This window comes from Neoarius graeffei, chromosome 5, assembly GCF_027579695.1.
Source record: "Neoarius graeffei isolate fNeoGra1 chromosome 5, fNeoGra1.pri, whole genome shotgun sequence".
NCBI classification, from domain to species: domain Eukaryota; kingdom Metazoa; phylum Chordata; class Actinopteri; order Siluriformes; family Ariidae; genus Neoarius; species Neoarius graeffei.
This window is the reverse complement of record NC_083573.1, coordinates 2,929,721-2,950,509: the sequence shown is the minus strand read 5'-3', so window position 1 is coordinate 2,950,509 and position 20,789 is coordinate 2,929,721. Positions and strand designations below refer to the sequence as shown.

General features: G+C 44.0%; 1 protein-coding gene across 1 annotated transcript in view; it reads right to left on the bottom strand.

Annotated features, from left to right (window-relative positions):
* Window positions 1–2,792: 2,792 nt before the first annotated feature.
* The window catches only part of cdkal1 (CDK5 regulatory subunit associated protein 1-like 1), a 358,098-nt gene continuing 340,101 nt past the window's right edge, over window positions 2,793–20,789 (bottom strand). Inside the window, exon 15 of the mRNA XM_060920977.1 lies at window positions 2,793–3,140. Coding sequence (XP_060776960.1) covers window positions 2,979–3,140 — 162 coding nt within the window. The 3' untranslated portion in view covers window positions 2,793–2,978. The remainder of the gene's footprint in view (window positions 3,141–20,789) is intronic.

Below are 20,789 nucleotides of genomic sequence, written 5' to 3'. Positions count from 1 at the left end.
AATCATCCTCATCGTCTGCCTGAACGAATTTTGCGGGATAATTTCCCCTCGTGCCACTTCACGCTAACCGTGTGGACGGAGATCAGAAGCGCTTCAGTTCTCGCTGGGACACACGCCTGTGCTCGGTGATGTTCTGCAATCCTCTGGAGATGCCTCACATCATGCAGCAGATGATGGAGAAAGACTGGGGACCGAATCCCAAGGCATGGGACAGACAGAAGTCACAGAGTTTGGTGTCGAAGGTTGACATTAATAACATCACCACCTTCAGGAACGTCAAGCTGAGAAGCTATGACACGAGAAGCTCAGTTTAAGATGTACAGGTAGTCGTCGACTTGCGACCTATGCAACTTACGACCGATCGACTTTACGACCGTCTGGTTATGACTGGCAAGTGTTTCCCAGCTGAGCTAGCTGAGCGTACGACAGTTTCCGCTCCAGCTCCAGGCACACGCCCAGTCTCTCTCGCGCATTCCGTCATACAGTTTCCGGCCCAGCTCCTGGTTTATGAAACGAGTAAATGCTCCCGCCAGCCCGAGCGCTGCAACAGCTGATGATGACGTAGACGACCCACATCCGAGCACCAGTGATGCCAGCGGCCACTAAGTTTTGTATTTTGCTATGTTTTACATTTTGGTATGTTTCAAACTAAAATGTTTTCTATGTATTTCGTATTTTTTGTTTTGCACATATTAAACGAATTGTACTGTACGCAGTGTAGTATGCAGTGTTTGACTTAAACCAAATAATGAGCCAAGGTAATGAAATAAGAAAATGTTGATAAAATAAGACTTTAAGATGATTACAATATCATTACACATCACAATATACTTACGTTCATTTAACACAGGCCGACTTACGACCAGATCAGTTTACGACCGGTCAGTCGTAACCAAACGCAGTCGTAAGTCGACGACTACCTGTAGTTTTGTTCAGCTGTGTTCCATACAGCAGGTGAATTTGCTGGGATTCCAAAAAAAGTTCCACCATAACTACATCCCAAAGACAATCAGACTCTGAAAAAGTACCGCGAGTTGGCCTGGCGGTTCGCGTGTCCGCCTCTTGATCAGGAGATCGTGAGTTCTACTCGCAGTCAGGCCATACCAAAGACCATCATCAAAATGGTACCTACTGCCGTCTGGCAAGGCACGCTGCAATACAGATATGAGTGGGGAGTCAAACTCTTGCGGTTACCAGAGGACCCGCCCTCCACTGTAACCCAAGCTGTATAGACGAGAGGCGGGGGGCTATGGAAACGGAGATCGGCGCTGCCCAATGCGCCCGATTGCATGGCACGAGAAGGACTTTAGATTAGACTGAAAAAGTGGACGGACGTTTCTTCATTTTCCTCAGTATTTGTGTGGGGAACAAGGTCACTATGGTGCGCGAGGATTTCTAATGTACAGACAGTATCCACCCCCCCCCCCCCCCCTTCCCTATATCTTTGCAATATATCTTCCAATGGAAATGGCTCTGGACGTCTCACACACTTCGCACGTGTTCATGGAAATTTATCAGATTGACAGTAATTCCGATTATTTGCTGTAAAACAAGATTTTGTTGACGCGTGGTATTTTTAAACTGGCAAATTTGCTAAACAATGCTGGAAACGCTGTAATTAACCATCACGTTCGGTGTTGGAGCAGTGTGATTCCTGCCCTGAGGTATCCGAGCTCGGATGTGTCTGATTTGATCAGTCCAATAAGTTGCTAATTGCGTTGCATCATTAAGTTATTCCCAAATTACCCCAAAGAGTTTGCATCATAAACGTACAAATGGAGTGAAGAGAGAGAGCAACGAGAAAGAACTGGACTGGACAACGCTCTCAGGATGAGATACAAGTCTATAAGTCTCCTGAGATACAAGTCTCCTGTGACTTGTGAGCCTTCAGGTTCTCCACGGTTCACATCTTGTTCCATCGGTGGGATTGGATCCGAACACCTTTGAAGGCAACGCTAAGGATAAAAATTCCTCATGATGTCAAATCTGGTGGTTCGGACGGTTGAAACCGAACATGGGCTATGGATGTAACTGTCAGCGTTCCCTGTTAGTTGGAACCAGCACCTATCTGGTTTCAGAAAACGACAGCTGTACAACTCAGACAGTCTTACAGTCAACTCTGTTCAAGCAAAACAGCATCCAGGTGGAAGGAGGAGTGAAAGCAAACACTCGGTTAAAAAGATCCTGGAGAACCTTCACGGTTTCCTGTTGAGTCAAAATTGCAGTGCACCAACTGGGGTCAGAACTTTGCAATCACGTTCCAATGGGATTTATCTGGAACAGTGCAGCATGAGGCCGCATTGTGACTTTGCTGAAGGTCTGGAGATGATTCTCCAGCGTTCAACACAACCCCATTTCCATGTGTACCAAGTTCTTGTGCTTGTTGCAACGAACAATTTGCAATGAAGTGCGCTGTTGTGCCATTTGTTTTTTTTTTTTGAGAGAACTACACCACCATAAAAAACACAGCGTTCCACTTCACTGAAAAGAACATTCCAGAAGACGCAGACCAGAGTGTGGAGTTTTGTTTAATAAGGTTGAGGCATAATGTGGACAGAGATGTTGAACAAAATAAATAAATAAATAAATAAAAGAGAGAGACGCTGCTGTGTGGCAAAAGCCCACAGACACATCAGTTTTAAAAGCAAAATTAGAAAGAAAAAGAAATATCCAACAGAACTCAGTGGTGTTTTCAGGATGTCCTTGGAGCTTGATTACTAAAACATACGTCTTCGATAGATAAAAAGCATTCCTGCTAATTGAATAACGAGTTGAAAAAGACGACAGAATCCTTTCTGTGTTGAAGGTGAACTTTATTAGAAATCATAAAACCCTTTGCCGTGTCTTCCATTCTTTCAGGGAACTCAAAAGCTCATGAAGTACATCGCCTCGGTTTGACTTTACAAATGTGCGACGTTTGGCAGATCCTGTCGTTCACAACACGCTCGCAACACAATACGCCGGGCTCCGTTTCAATGTCACTGAAGTTTCTCAAAGATGAAAAGCGCTACAATGGCCAGCAGAGCCAATCCTCCTGAAAGCAGCTTCAGTCCTTGACCATCCAGGTTCCACGAGCAACCAAACGATGTTGGGGACGTCAGGGGGACGTGAACTCCATTCTGACTTGAAGCACTGAGATTCTGTGAAAGAAAAAGTAAAAATAAATCATCAGAAAAGAAAAGAAGCATAAAGTCCAAGTTTTACCTTCAACATTTCAAAACCTTTATCATCAAATCTTAACGTTCTGCACCAAGAACCTGAAAAGAATTCATCTCACATGATAAAAATCAAACACTTGATCAAGAATTAACAGGATTTGTAAAGCGCGATATTGGTCAAGGATTAGTATTTAGGTTTTGACCTCACTGTTGGACTGCTGAAGAACTTCAGGTCAAAACTTGCGTCCTGGTTTTAGTCTTGAGACAAAACGAACGTCCACGCGTCTCATGTTCGCCAAGTCAAGCATACGCTGATCGATTTTATTTGATATTAATGAATTCAAAACATTCTCCATGAAGGAAATCAATTGTCCAGTCAAGCATGTGCGATGAGAGGAAGGGGGCGGGGCTTTGTGGTGGTGTCGGTTAATATCGTAGAGTTCAAAACACCTGTGTAAATCATTTCAGACCGACATGATGATGTCCGTTGGTTCGTCTGTAGTTTCACTGAGAGTTAACTCAGATTAGATCTTACACAGTCAAGAGTTGCCAGTTCTGATGATATCAAACAAAATAAAAGACCAGAACGTCAAGGACGTCGGCGCTCATCTGGCCTGCCATTGAAACAACTCTGACGACCAAAACATCAAAGAGAACTGAAATGTGACGATGTGAGAGAGAGAGGACCGACCTCCACGACAAACTGTTTACAACAGGAACATCAACAAACGACTAGATTTTGTTCCCCGAGGGAAGATCGACCCAAAACATCCATCAGAACGGAATTCGGGTGAGAACTGCGAGAGGAGATACAAGTCTAGTCAGAAGAAAATGTGTTAAGTTGACCTGATTACGAATTTGTTTGCAAAGAACCGACAATACAACGGCCGAGTGTCGTACAGAAGGTCGAGTTCTTTCAAACAAAACAATCAGAACTGAAATCCATTGAGAACTGAGGGAGGAGATACGATTTTACTGAAAATAAACTGTTTACAACAGAAAATTCAATGAACAAGTTTTGTTCCTTGAGGGAAGATCGACCCAAAACATCAGTCAGAACTGGAATCGGATGAGAACTCAGACAGGAGATACAGTTCTAGTGAGAGGACGAGAAAATTAATTTGGCCTAATTAGTAACTCGTGAGCAAAAAATCTGACAAAACAATCAGAACGGAAATCCGTTGAGAATTGACAGAGGAGATACGATTTAACTGACTTGTAGACGACGGATGCCACGCCATGGCAGCAGCTCATCGACCTTCTGGACAGACGGCTGTGTTCTCGTGTAGAGACGATGAAACTCGAGGGCGAGTTGGGTGTTCCAGCGTCTGTCTGATGTTCCTTTAATACCCTGTTGGTTTTCTTGGTTGGAAAACATTTTGAAGACGTGATATCGTGATTAAAGGTGGATACAGTCGGTCGAGTTTCACATCTTCTTCCAATGTCTGTCTGGATTCCTGCAAGTTCTCTCGGTTTATTTCTCCTTCTAATGACATCCCACTCGGCCTGGTGACTCCACATTGCCCTTCGCTGTGAATGCCCCGTCTGTGGTGATGGTACTGCACCTGGGATAAACTCCAGATTCCACGAATGGCTTTTAGCTTGACCTTGTCCTCTTACCAACAACTGCCCAACATCTCCAACACCATACTCTGGACTGAGATGATCCATCACCATGTCCCTGATGTGAACGATCCACGGCTTTCGTGGCCAGAGACCGAGTACACTCGCTTTCATGGATCAGAGTTGGGGGACTGATCTTCCATAATGTGCTCAGCCATTAAAGTCTCGTTTAAAACTAATAGTGTAATGGAGAGGCATCTCCCAGCAGGATGGCCACGACAGCCGACCCGATAACATGCTCATTGAAAGTGTGGGGGTGAAAAGGAGGGGTTTTGCTGCCATTAAGGATAGAGGATCAATCTGAATGGCCATTTTATGAGCTCTATATTTCACCCACACTACGGAGGTAATTGTAATGTGCTGCAGGTGGAGATATGCATCATGAGATTGCTGCTCTGAGGTACGCTGTTTATCTGCATTTATGTGGAAAGTCCTGATCCTTCGTGATGAAGTTGGGGGCCAGAGGAAAACTGAGATGGTGTTCTTCAGCCCTGACAGCCTCCTGGCCATTAAATCCAATTATTAGACAATGTTTTAACCAACCTTTTAACATCTAAATGGGGTTCATTGATGGCCCAAAGGAAGTGTGTCTAAGAGGAAAGCAGGGCACTCTGGAGCCAGGAAGGCCTCCGTTATCTACACCCATCTGGTAGACTCTTAAAATCTATCATGTTCCACTCTGCCTCATTTCATCTCTTTCTCTAATTCATCTCCTTTCACTCGCAGATGCTCTCGGCTGTAATGTCTTTCTTTCAAGCCTTCAACCCGCTTTCTCACTTGGCTCAAGCCTTTAGGCCTGCTGGAATTGATATGACTGTGGAATTGATATTCCTGCCTTCGAAGCACGAGGAGCTAAAATTCTGATCGGCTGTATGGAAGCTTAATGCTCTTCTTCATCTAAAAAATGTCATCGATAAGGAGAGAGAGAAGAAAGATCAGTGGCGTAGATGAACATGCAGAAGAGAGTCAAGGGACATGGAAGGAGGAAAGGGGAAAAAAAACCCGAAGGACACGAAGAAAGTAGAAAACAAACTGAACATGACACACCACAATACCAATCAGATCCCTAAACTGTCCTGGTCCAAGCTTTAAAAGACAGACAAAAAGGCAAACTATGAAATCAAAGAACAGACGTGAGGCGGAGGTCATCAGCATATCGGAGTTGACGTTTTCAGGTTGGATTTTTCACAGAATTTTCTGGAACAGCAGCTCTGACAGTTCTGGTGTCATTGTAACAGTTAATCAAGAAACTCAAACGTCCTTTTCTGTCACGGTTCCTCGGGAACATGACAAGCTCTTGCACATTTGATGGATCCTATTAAAGAGCTGATGAACAGCTCTTCCTGAGTTGAAGGCCAAGCAGAATGATCCAGAGTGTCTTCCTTTCAACCTCACACTTGTACACAACAAGCATCGTTCATCTCAAAAGCTGCATGGTATGAATCGCCTCTCGGTGGTGGTGATGATATCTGCATCACCGAGTGCTGGAAGCTTCTTCGACCACGTTCCTGAGATGGAACAATTTCTCACACAAGCCTGCTCTTGTGGTACTCGCACTCCAGCAGTGAAAGGTTCAGGGTTATCAAGCTCTTCATGAGGCAGGACAAAGATCTGTGTGTTATTCCACATGATGTACTCGTTGAGAGGGAAATAAAGCTGTTGATCAGCGAGCCTCTTCCAACCCAACCAGTGGCAGAGTGAGCTCAGCGAGACGTCCATGTTTCTGCACGAAAACGCACTTTCATGTGGTCAGGGGGCAGGAGAGCAGGAGGGCAATTCCCACTTCAGTAACAGTATAATAGACCAGCAGGGGAGCTGATGAAGAGAAATAAGACAGCCTCGATCCTTTTCTTCTGGCAGTGAGATTGTAGAACTCCGTCTCCTCCACAACAGAGCAGTGGGAAACCTGCTCGAGTTCGTTAAAGCATTTGTATGATTTCTGTTTTTTTAAATGAGGAAAACAAACAACTGTTATTTATTGTTGGCAAAATCCGTGTGAGAACTTTCTTCCTGGATCCTGAAGGCCTACGCATGCTCGGAGGAGAGCGTTGAACTCTCACACACAGCTATCCACGAGAGTGACTTGAGTGGCAAGTATTTCCTTAATGACGACATCAGGAAAAACTTACGGAGGATCTGACAGATGGCTCCATGCACATGGTGCTCGAGAAAACTTTGGTGGCACAACAAACATTTTGGTTGAATAAATTCCAGGTGATTTAAATGCTCTGAAAACTGCAGATCCTGGAAAATCCGATTTGTTGGGTTTTTTTTTCAGCTGCTGTGCCGCCCTCCTTTACCGTCACGCTCTTCCTGTTTCTGAAAGCATGTGGTGATGTGGTGGGATTAGCAGCACATCAGGTGCTCACAGCCATCTTGAAGCTTTAATTCAGCTCTTCTTGTGACTCGCTCGCCAGTAATCACTGATACGCATCATTAATTTAAACCCAAAATGAATCGTAAATGATGAAAAAACAAGCCAAGGAGAAACTTTTTTTTTTGAAACATTTAAAAACTGAAAACTGAATGAACTCCATGTGCACGAGCCCTGATGGGACCACAGCTGGAGGGGAAAATCATCAATCAAACTGACCTACAACCTGAAGCAGAACTACCAACTCAACGCAGGTCATCCGCAAGTTCTTCCAGCGACGCCTACACCGACTGCTTTCACACTGCGCACGGAAAAACAGAAATATCAGCAGAACTCAAAGAGCTGCTGAAGAGCCGACTGCTGAGTTTCTCAGGTCAAGCAGCCAGGCCATCACTCTCTCCCTCCCTCTCTCTCTCCCTCTCTCTCTCCCCCTCCCTCTCTCTCTCTCTCCCCTCCCTCCCTCTGATTAATGTGAGGAGCACCGACTGTCTGCATGAGATTACTGTCCAGACGCCTCATTGATCCGTGTCTGAGTCAAGCAGCAACAACTGTGCAATGCGTGCGCGCACACACCACTCACACACACCACTCTCTCACACACACACTCTCACACACACCACTCTCACACACACACACCACTCTCACACACACACACCACTCTCACACTCACACACACCACTCTCACACACACACACACACACCACTCTCACACACACCACTCTCACACACACACCACTCTCTCACACACACACACACACACACACACACACACACCACTCTCACACACACACACCACTCTCACACACACACACCACTCTCACACTCACACACACCACTCTCACACACACACACACACACACACACCACTCTCACACACACCACTCTCACACACACACCACTCTCTCACACACACACACACACACACACACACACACACACACACACACACCACTCTCACACACACACACACCACTCTCTCTCACACACACCACTCTCACACACACACACACACACACACACACACCACTCTCTCTCACACACACACCACTCTCTCTCACACACACACCACTCTCTCTCACACACACACACACACACACACACACACCACTCTCTCTCACACACACACCACTCTCTCTCACACACACACACACACACACACCACTCTCTCACACACACACACACACACACACACACACACACACACACACACACACACACACACACACCCCACTCTCTCTCACACACACCACTCTCACACACACACACACACACACACACACACACACCACTCTCACACACACACACACACACACCCACACCCACACACACCACTCTCACACACACACACACACACACACACACCCCACTCTCACACACACACCACTCTCACACACACACCACTCTCACACACACACACACCACTCTCTCTCACACACACACACACACACACACACACACACACACACACACACCACTCTCACACACACACACACCACTCTCTCTCACACACACACACACCACTCTCTCTCACACACACACACACCACTCTCTCACACACACACACACACACACACCACTCTCTCACACACACACACACACCACTCTCTCTCACACACACACACACACACACCACTCTCTCACACACACACACACACACACACACACACACACACACACACACACACACACACACACACACACACACCACTCTCTCTCTCTCACACACACACACACACACACATACCACTCTCTCTCACACACACACACACACACCACTCTCTCTCTCTGACACACACACCACTCACACACACACACACCACTCTCTCTCACACACACACCACTCTCTCTCTCACACACACACCACTCTCTCTCACTCACACCACTCTCTCTCACTCACACACACACCACTCTCTCTCACTCACACACACACCACTCTCTCTCACACACACACCACTCTCTCTCACACACACACCACACTCTCTCTCACACACACACCACTGTCTCTCTCACACACACACCACTCTCTCTCACACACACACCACACTCTCTCTCACACACACACCACTCTCTCTCACACACACACCACTCTCTCTCACACACACACACACCACTCTCTCTCACTCACACACACACCACTCTCTCTCACTCACACACACACCACTCTCTCTCACTCACACACACACCACTCTCACACACACACACACACCACTCTCTCTCACACACACACCACTCTCTCTCACACACACACCACTCTCTCTCACACACACACCACTCTCTCTCACACACACACCACTCTCTCTCACACACACACCACTCTCTCTCACACACACACACCACTCTCTCTCACACACACACCACACTCTCTCACACACACACCACACTCTCTCTCACACACACACCACTCTCTCTCTCACACACACACCACTCTCTCTCACACACACACCACTCTCTCTCTCACACACACCACTCTCTCTCTCACACACACACCACTCTCTCTCTCACACACACCACTCTCTCTCACACACACACACACACACACACACACACACACACACACACACACACACACACACACACACACACACACACCACTCTCTCTCACACAGTCGATGCCTCACGGAGTTGTGTCTCCGAACTCCAAGTCAAAAGATCAAGGACACAGACACTGAGCTTCCACACGCCATGAGTCTCACCATCGCCCGACTGATCCGATCTCAGAGCGCAGAGTCAGGTGCAGTAAATCACTGTGAGGTGTTCGGAGTGACCCACTGAAACACAACTCGGATTTGACTCTGAAAACTCGAGAATCTGCTCATGGAGAGAAACTAACAGGAGGCATCAATATTTACAACAGTCACAAGAGAGAGAGAGAGAGAGAGAGAGAGAGAATGGAGAGAGAGGGAGAGGAGAAAGACATACAGAATGGAGAGAGAATGGAGAGAGAGACATACAGAATGGGGAGAGAGTGAGAGAGAGAATGGAGAGACAGAGAATGGAGAGAGAGAGAGGGAGAATGGAGAGACAGAGAATGGAGAGAGGGAGAATAGAGAGAGAGACAGAATGGGGAGAGAGTGAGAGAGAGAGAATGGAGAGACAGAGAATGGAGAGAGAGAGGGAGAATGGAGAGACAGAGAGAGACATACAGAATGGGGAGAGAGCGAGAGAGAAAGAGAATGGAGAGACAGAGAGAATGGGGGAGAGAGAGCGAGAGGGAGAATGGAGAGACAGAGGGAGAATAGAGAGAGAGAGAGACATACAGAATGGGGAGAGAGCGAGAGAGAGAAGGAGAATGGAGCGGGAGAGAGAGACACACATCCAGAATGGGGAGAGAGCAAGAAAGAGCGATTGGTGATTAGTTTCCTCGAACAGAACATCCACGCGTCCTTCACTCCTCTCACACCTCAGCTGTTCACTCCATCTTTTTATTTATTCTACAACAACTCTCACTGTGGGCGGCACGGTGGTGTAGTGGTTAGCACTGTCGCCTCACAGCAAGAAGGTCCTGGGTTCGAGCCCCGGGGCCGGCGAGGGCCTTTCTGTGCGGAGTTTGCATGTTCTCCCCGTGTCCGCGTGGGTTTCCTCCGGGTGCTCCGGTTTCCCCCACAGTCCAAAGACATGCAGGTTAGGTTAACTGGTGACTCTAAATTGAGCGTAGGTGTGAATGTGAGTGTGAATGGTTGTCTGTGTCTATGTGTCAGCCCTGTGATGACCTGGCGACTTGTCCAGGGTGTACCCCGCCTTTCGCCCGTAGTCAGCTGGGATAGGCTCCAGCTCGCCTGCGACCCTGTAGAACAGGATAAAGCGGCTACAGATAATGAGATGAGATGAACTCTCACTGTTTATCCTTCCACACTTCCCTGCCGCGCTGTGCAGTGTTTACTGATCTCACTGAGGCCCTCAGCTGGCACTGGAGACTCCTTCCTTCCACAAACCCTCACTGTGTCAACCGTTTACTCATGCCCACTGGACACACCCCTGTGAACGAGCTGTTACTATGGAAACAGTCCCTGACCAATCAGACCAATTCAACAGCACGGTGGTGTAAATAAATAAACAAACAAACAAACAAACAAACAAACAAACAAACAAACAAACAGAAACAACAGTTATGAAGAAAAGTTGAAATTAAGAAACGGGAATTAAGTTAGAGATGAAAACGGAGGGATCCGAGATCTCATTTATCTAAAGTACAGAACCGCACTGCTGGAGAAAAACACACATTTATATTTCTGTCCCTTTCAGATAACGCAACCTCAAAGCAACACGCTGTAAGAATTGCACGGCCGCCTGTTTGTTGGCTGTGTTGTATTTTTGGGGAGCTGGTGACATGCGATTAGATGTAAATGCAGGAGAGCGAGTGCCGAGCGCTGGAAGCTCTCCCGCGGCGCACGTTAGCCGTCCGTACGGCTGCCTGGGTGAGAGGGACACCACGCCGACGATGATGCAAAGGAACTGAAATATGACTGGAACTGTGTGTGGAAACGTAAACACACACACGGGTGTAATTAACGCTCGGCTGTTCCACAGGACGGAGGAAAGGAGGACACTTCAGCGTGTGGTGAGACGGGTCAGCTGGTGAAAAGCCTGAGGAACGTACGAGCACGAACACACAACATCTCTCTCTGAGGGGATGCGATTAGTCGGGTTGTGATGAGTCGGGGTGTGATGAGTGGAGGTTGGGGTCAGTCTCTCCAGCATCACTGCAGGCCACAAACACACTAATGAGTTTCCTGCCTCATGGACACAAAGAAACACCACAGAAAAAAGGAAGGTGGATTCTTCAGGGGAAAAAAAACCCAAACAATTTCATGAACTCTCACTAGCCACTTTATTAGGAACACCCCTACATCCACCTGCTGTTTTATTTGATGCAGTTCTCTAATCAGCCAATCGCTTGAGGCACCAAATCACGCAGATACAAATCAGGAGCTTCGGTTAATGTTCACAATGTTCAAACATCAGAACGGGAAAAATGGTGATCTCACAGTGAAGTGTGACTTTCTTTCTTTCTTTCTTTCACTGTGGTCTGCGTGTCGGTTTGAGCCAGACGAGTATTTTTGGTTTGAGTATTTCAGAAACTGCTGATCGCATTCTGGGGTTTTCACACAACAGTCTCTAGAGTTACACAGAATGGTGCGAAAAACAAAAAACTCTGAGTGAGTGAGCGACAGTTCTGTGGGTGGAAACTAACACCTTGTTGATAAGAGAGGGGCAGAGATCAGAAAATGGACAGATTTGAGGTGAATATAGGAACTCATATAATCACTCTTTACAACTGCGGTGAGCAGAAAAGCATCTCAACATGCAACAGCAGACAGAAGAACACCGCACTGGGTTCCACTCCTGCAGCCAAGAACAGGGATCGTAGAACCAACAAAACACACACAGAGATCAAAATACTTGACATACTCTGTCTGGTTTCGAATCAGGAACATTTGTGCACTTTAATTAAACTCTTTCCTCCAATCCCTATGTTCAGATCTTCCTGCGAAATTTACGAAAAAGGCTTTCCAGGGTTTCAGAAGAAATGTTTTGAGCAAAATCCATGAAGAACTCCAGGGATGTGGGGAAACTCGGGAAACGATTTTATTTCTTAATTTTGTCGAAAGGACACATGGTGGAAATCCTGTCACATGACACAATTTCTGAAGGTTTCTCTTGTCATGGGACTGAAACACTTCATGAGCTCAAGTGTCACGTCAAAGGTTTATTTATTTCTGGGTCATTCCATGCCAAATCAACAAGAGGTTATGCTCGACCATCTCCGATTTCAATGAAATTTGGAGGGCTCAGATAGGGTGTTCACACGGCACATATTTGCATCGATGCTGCACCGATGTATTTTGTTGCGATATATCTTACACCGGTGTAAATTTTGCGCAGCGTTCACACGTCACAACCCTGCTTACTAGAGAGAAGCGTGTTAGCACCGGTGCAGCCCCGCTTGCGGTCACACGGCAGTTTCTGCGACCGTGGTAGCAAAAACTTTATTACTATCATTTCCTTTGATAGTAATAAAGTTTTGATATTTCCTTTTATTACTATCATTTCCTATCATTATTACTATCATTTCCGATAGTAATAATGCGGAAATGAAATATGCGCATGCGTGAAAATGTACTTCCTTTTCCCGGTTGTCATGGCATCACCAAGCGCCGGGAAAACAACGTGGATGAAGACACCAGTGTTGCCAGATATTGCTGACGTTTTCCAGCCCGAAATATGTTCAAATCCGCCAAAATGCACTTAAAACTGCCAAATCTGGCAACACTGGAAGACACGCAGTTCTGTTGTTGTTGATGTTCGCCATTTTGGAAGCGCAAAATACCAGGATGCAAGTTATGCAATGCCCGTATGTAATCAACTCTCCTCACGCGTAGCGAGTCGACCCCTGTAGCGTTCAGACGTCCCATTTTATATCGGTGCTGCCCCGCAAACTAGCATTTACTCCGGAGTAAATTTCTTAAACCACCTCCCGAGCAGGGTTAGATTTGCACCGGTTTAAGCAGCTTTCAGGGGCGACACCGGTATAACTTTGTACCGTGTGAACGCTCTACCGGGGCAGCCCCGGTGCTACACCGGAGTAAAAGTTGCCGTGTGAACACCCCTAGAGATACTATTAAAAGAAGTTAATCCCCAAAACTTGAGCTTCCTATCACTAATAGTTTCAGAGATACGGGCATTTGAAATTTTCGATTTTTTTGCTCAAAACATACATATTTCAAAGTGCAATATAATCTTTATTATGCAAGATAGAAACCTAAAATTTTGCACAGAGAGACTCAATGTCTTGTACTACAAGCTTCAACTTAGAATTTCAGTGGTCATTGTATATTAGATGGTGATTTTAACAAGGAAATTAAAAAGACAAATTTGCATTTTTTGCTCATTCTGGAAGCTTGCCTGTGGCAGTAATGCTTAAACTAAGAATGTTATTCAAATCTACACAGAAATATCTACCAATTTCAGTTTTACCAAGTCTCCACTATTCCTAGTTTGTCTGTAATAGGGTTTTGAAATTCGCCGATTTCTAAAACATGCCATTTTCAGTAGCAAGAAATCCAATGTGGGATAGCAGTTAGGAACTTGTACATTTTTTTCAGTAATCCCCAAGACCCATATTTTATATTTCCAAATTTTTGTTCTGTGTCTCAAGTATTTTTAAACTACAGGGGTTTAAAAAAAATCCATTTTCACCAAATTCAAATTTTTGATATATTTTCATATAACTGATATTTGAGGGTTAATAAATGCTTCAATCAGGCTCAAGTAGGTTAGGAGACATGTTTCTTCCTCAGTGTTAAATAAAATTTCAATTAATGCTCAGTATTAATTATTTGTAAATTGATTTTAATCTAAGACTGTGTAACATTAGCAATCAATGACCAGCTATTGTGTACCAGTCAACAGCCAGCCTTATCAGTATCAACACAGCACAATAGGTGACCTTTGATACCAGAACAGGTGGCTCATATAGTTTTAGAGTCTGTAAACTGCATACTTGTTCAGATAACATTATATTGCTTGGATTATATTAAATACATTGTAATACAGAGCACTGAGAAAATTTACCAATGTTATTAACTCAATGCGTTTCTTTGCAAGGATTGGATATTTTGAATAGTTGACTAGGGAATTTAATTGTAGTTGCTTTCAATTTGAGATCAGTATAAATGAGTTTGTTCTTAGACATCTAGAAATGGCTGAACTTCCTCCGTTCTATAGGAATTGGACTAAAGAAAGATTCTGACTGCCATAAACTAACATACAACAGAAATTGTAAGTTAAGTGATTTATATGAAAAATGACTGACTTCTTTAGTTTTTATATATATATTTACTGAAAAATGTGAAATGTTCATATATTATTTAGCTTATTTCAAAATGATAATATTTTTAAAACCATATTTCTGTGACATGAACACAAGTAAAATGTTTCCTTATCTATACAAATCATTTAGTTGTATTTATCAGTCCTTAATCATCAATAAAATGGAAATAACATCAAAAATTCGAATTTGGAAAAAATGGATTTTTTAAACACCTGTAGCTCAGAAATACTTGAGAGACACAGAACAAAAACTTGGAAATATAAAATATGGGTCTAGGAGATTACTGAAAAAAATTTACAAGTTCCTAACTGCTATCCCACATTGGAATCCATGCTACTGAAAATGGCATGTTTTAGAAATTGGCGAATTTCAAAACCCTATTACAGACAAACTAGGAATAGTGGAGACTTGGTAAAACTGAAATTGGTAGATATTTCTGTGTAGATTTGAATAACATTCTTAGTTTAAGCATTACTGCCACAGGCAAGCTTCCAGAATGAGTTAAAAATGCAAATTTGTCTTTTTAATTTCCTTGTTAAAATCACCATCTAATATACAATGACCGCTGAAATTCTAAGTTGAAGCTTGTAGTACACGACATTGAGTCTCTCTGTGCAAAATTTTAGGTTTCTATCTTGCATAATAAAGATTATATTGCACTTTGAAATATGTATGTTTTGAGCAAAATGCAAAAAAATCGAAAAATTCAAATGCATGTATCTCTGAAACCATTGGAGATAGGAAGCTCATGTTTTGGGGATTAACTTCTTTTAATAGTATCTCTGAGCCCTCCAAATTTCATTGAAATCTGAGATGGTCGCGCATAAATTTGTCAGATATTTGTTGATTTGGCATGGAATGACCCTTCTTCCTTCCTTGATTTCTGTTTAGTTTTTATTTGGGACTGATTCCCACATTTCAAAAACATTTCTGCATAAAATCCCTCAGACTGAACCTCGAACCCTGCTTCATGATGGACATCTCTCTCTACAGACTTATTAAAATGTCTCCTTAATTCGTTAAGAAGAACGTGTCTGGAAATGAGGAAAAAGAGAGAGAGAGAGAGAGAGAGAGAGAGAGAGACATCTTCAGGGAGAGCCAATTAGTCCTCACTGACCCGTCAATTAACATGCAATTAACACCTCTAATTAAGCGTGAGCAGGAATAACTATGTTAATAAACAAAGAAACAAACAGATGCACGAGGGGAAAGTAAAAGGTGACACCTGAGGTCAGGAAATGAGGGAGAGGGGAAAAATCAGTGCCTGTATCCCCCTCTCTCTCACACACACACACACACACACACACAGACTCATCACTCTGCGGTTTGTTTATAGACGCTTCACAAACACGCCTCTGATCTCCTCTGTTTACTCCTCAAACCTGCCGCAGAAGCTCACACAGAGAACCGACTTCCTGATCGAACCCAAGCTCATGTGGCTCGGAGCTGATCTGAGAACAGCTCTAAAGCTCAGCGTCAGAGCGAGTATCTGCTCCACAATGCTTAAAACAATCAAACACTTCAAGCTTGTTTTCTAACGAAGGCGTTTTAGAATTTTCTTTTCATCTCACATTACATGAGCATCCAATTCTAGCTTTAGTAAATCCACAAAACAACAGACGAGTGAATCTTTCCAGTCGCTGGAGACTCTGGAACTGATTCATTAATATTTAGGATTCATACGATGACTGATTCAGACTCAAGTGATTCATCGACTGATTTATAAATATAAAATGTGCAAATCCTACGATTCATACAGAGTCACGTGATAAAGACTCGGATGATTTATATGATTCCTTGATTCATCAAGACTGAATATGACCGAATGACTCATGAGTCATATGATGCACAAAGAGTCATAATTTATAATGATGTTTAGATTAGATAAAACTTTATTGATCCCTTTGGGAGGGTTCCCTCAGGGAAATTAAGATTCCAGCAGCATCATTACAGATAAACAGAGAAAATAAATAGAGAAAACTTCTAGATAAATTTAAATAAATTAAGTATTTACATATACAAATATAAAAGAATAAGATATGGGGAAGAGCGGAAGGGGGGAAGGGGAGGAGAAGTGGGGTTAGGGTAAGTGCGTCTGGAGGGGTGGGGGGGGGGAGCAGGAGAGATATTGCACATTATATTGCACATTGTCCGGTATTGCTTACTGTCAGGCTCGGCTACTGCTCCTTCCCGTCCTCTGTCCTCCTGTTCCCCCTCCTCCCCCCCAGAGAGGAGTTGTTCAGTCTGATGGCGTGAGGGACAAAGGAGTTTTTGAGTCTGTTCGTCCTGCACTTGGGAAGGAGCATTCTGTCACTGAACAGGCTCCTCTGGTTGCTGATGACGGTGTGCAGAGGGTGACTGGCATCGTTCATGATGTTCAGTAGTTTGTCCATAGACCTCTTCTCTGCCACCGTCCCCAGAGAGTCCAGCTTCATGCCGACCACAGAGCCGGCCCGCCTGATCAGTTTGTCCAGCCTGGATGTGTCCTTCTTGGATGTGCTGCCCCCCCCAGCACACCACGGTGTAAAACAGGACACTGGCAACCACAGACTGATAGAACATCCACAGGAGTTTCCTGCAGATGTTAAAGGACCGCAGCCTCCTCAGGAAGTGCAGCCTGCTCTGTCCCTTCCTGTATAAGTGATTGGTGTTGCAAGTCCGGTCCAGCTTGCTGTCCAGCCACAGCCCGAGGTACTTGTAGGAATCCACAGCCTCCACCTCAATCAGAACTGGTCATGACCTTGGTCTGGACCTCCCAAAGTCAATGACCAGCTCCTTGGTCTTCGAGGTGTTGAGCTGCAGATGGTTCCTGTTGCACCACACAGCAAAGTCCCTCACCAGGCTCCTATACTCCTCCTCTCTGTCGTCACTGATACACCCAACGATGGCTGTGTCATCGGCAAACTTCTGAATGTGACACAGCTCTGAGTTGTAGCAGAAGTCCACGGTGTACAGGGTGAAGAGAAGAGGGGCCAGCACCGTGCCCTGGGGTGCTCCGGTGCTGCTAATCACAGTGTCAGACGTGATGTCCTTCAGCCTGATGTACTGCGGGCTGTCGGTGAGGTAGCTGGAGATCCAGGTGACCAGGCAGGGGTCCACTCACATCCTGTTCAGTTTGTTCTGAAGCAACAGGGGCTGGATGGTGTTGAAGGTACTCGAGAAGTCCAAGAAGAGGATCCTCACTGGGCCATTTCCCTTATCCAGATGCAAGTGGGCTCAGTATAGCAGGTAGAGGTAGGTTTAAAGACTCGTGATTCATCAAGACTCATTTTTCAGACAATTAAATAATCATAAAGATCAGACCTGACTGAGAAAGACTCGTGATTCAGCTGATGCATAAAGATCGACTGATAAAGACTCATGTGACTCTTATAATTTATTCAGATGATTCAGAAGGACTGATGACTGAATGACTCATGATTCATCGAGACTCATTCTACAAATAATGAAATAAATGATAAAGATAAAACCCGACTGATAAAGACTCGTGTGATTCAGCAGATTCATAAAGATTATGACTGAATGACTCATGATTCATAAAGATTATGACTGAATGACTCATGATTCATATGGTTTGTAAAAACTCATAATTCAGAAAAATCAAGAATAAAAGATAAGACTTGACTGATAAAGATTCGTGAGATTCATACGATTCACAAAGAATTGGGACAGAATGACTCGTGATTCGTATGATTCATCAATATTATGACCAATACTCATATGATTCTTATTATTCAGATGATTCAAAAAACTGACAGAATGACTTGATTCATAAAGACTCGTGATTCAGAGAAACTCATTACTCAGAGAACTAAATCAATAAGAAAGACTTGATTGAAAAACTCATGTGATTCATAAAGACTTGTGATGGAATGACTCGTGATTCATATGGTTCATAAGGATCCATGATTCATAAAGACTCATAATTCAGATGATTCATGAAGACTCATTCAGACAATTAAGTTCATCATAATAAAGATCAGACTTGACTGATAAAGACTCGTGGGATTCATGAGATTCATAAAGACTTCTGGCTCAACAAGACTCATGATTCATGCGATTCAGAAAGACTGATATTGTTAATTCTGCTCAGTGACTGATTCGTTATTCTGCACATGGAGTCGTGCGAACTGGTGGCCACTTTAGCGTTCTTTTAATCATTAGTGACTTTCTGTAACAACACATGAGCATTTGGTCAAACTAATCATCAGTGTACTGTGTGTGTGTGTGTGTGTGTGTGTGTGTGTGTGTGTCAGGATCACATGAGTGATTTGGGAATTACATGGCTGACTTAACTGGCACCATTTTTCATTCCGACGGTTTATCTATAGCTTGTGTGTTATTTTTGGGTGGGATGAGGGATGGACACACACACACACACACACACACACACACACAGTGGGGACATTGCATGATGCACCAGAATGCGATACATATTTTAATTTCACACTTCATCAGCTTTTATGGCAGGTCGTGTCAGAGAGAGACTCGGCACATCCGAACAGCGTAACTCGGAGAACACGGCGAATTCCTCGGCTTCACACACACACACGCTGCTTTTACAGCTTTTCCACCCGACACACCCTTCTCTTTCTTTATTCCCTCAGAAGGGAGGAACAGAATCCACCCTGTGAAGGGACGGAGTGAAAGAGGAATCACCGTCTTTCACCTCCCGCGGTCAGTGATCATGCTTCTGTTTAATTTAACTCTGAACAGTGAGTTTATTCCAAACCCGAAACCTCTGACTTCAGTGAACCGTTTCATAAAAGGTTCAGTTCCCACCTGAAACCAATCCCAACTTTAATCCCAATCCTGAACCACAAGTTTAATCTGAATCATGATCAAGTTTATTCCAAATCCTCAACCTCAAATTGAATCCAAATGCTGAACTTCATTTCATCTCAAATGCAAAACTCCAGTTTAATTACATTTAAAATTATATCTCCAACAAATTTAATCCCAAACCAAAGCCTCAAATTTAATCCCAATCCTAAACCTCACATTTAATCTGAACCAAAACCTCAAATTTAATCCCAATCCTAAACCCCAAATTTAATCTGAACTAAAACCTCAAATTTAATCCCAATCCTAAACCTCAAATTTAATCCTAAACCTCAAATTTAATCGGAACCAAAACCTCAAATTTAATCCAAAACCTAAACCGCAAATTTAATCCCAAATCTCAAATTTACTCCAAAACCTCAAATTTAATCCCAACCCGAAACCTCAAATTTAATCCCAAATCTCAAATTTAATCCCAGTCCTAAACCGCAAATTTATTCCCAAAACTCAAATTTAATCCTAAACCTGAAATTTAATCTGAACCAAAACCTCAAATTTAATCCCAATTCTAACCTGTAAATCTAATCCTAAATGCAATCTTCAAGTTTAATCCTAAGCCCCAAATTTGATCCTCAATTTAAACCACAAGTTTCATCTTGATGTTAAATTTCTAAACTGCTGGGGCGAGATCCAACGCTTAAGGGCAATATTTCTTTTGTATACAACGTCATTCTTAATTTCAGTATGCCTTCAACAGAGAAGACTAGATGTGCCTGGGAACAGGACCTTGGTGTCCAAATCTCAGCACAGACCTGGGAGGGAAGCCTAGATTTCATTCATACATCATCTCTGTGCCTCAGACAGTCTGATACAATTTAAGATCCTACACAGGCTACAGCTCTCTAGGGATCGGTTGGCTGCCATTTATCCAGATACTGACCCAAATTGTCTGAGATGTCAGCAGGGCAGAGCTCCGACTGGGCAGATGTTTTGGTCATGTCCAACACTGACAAACTTCTGG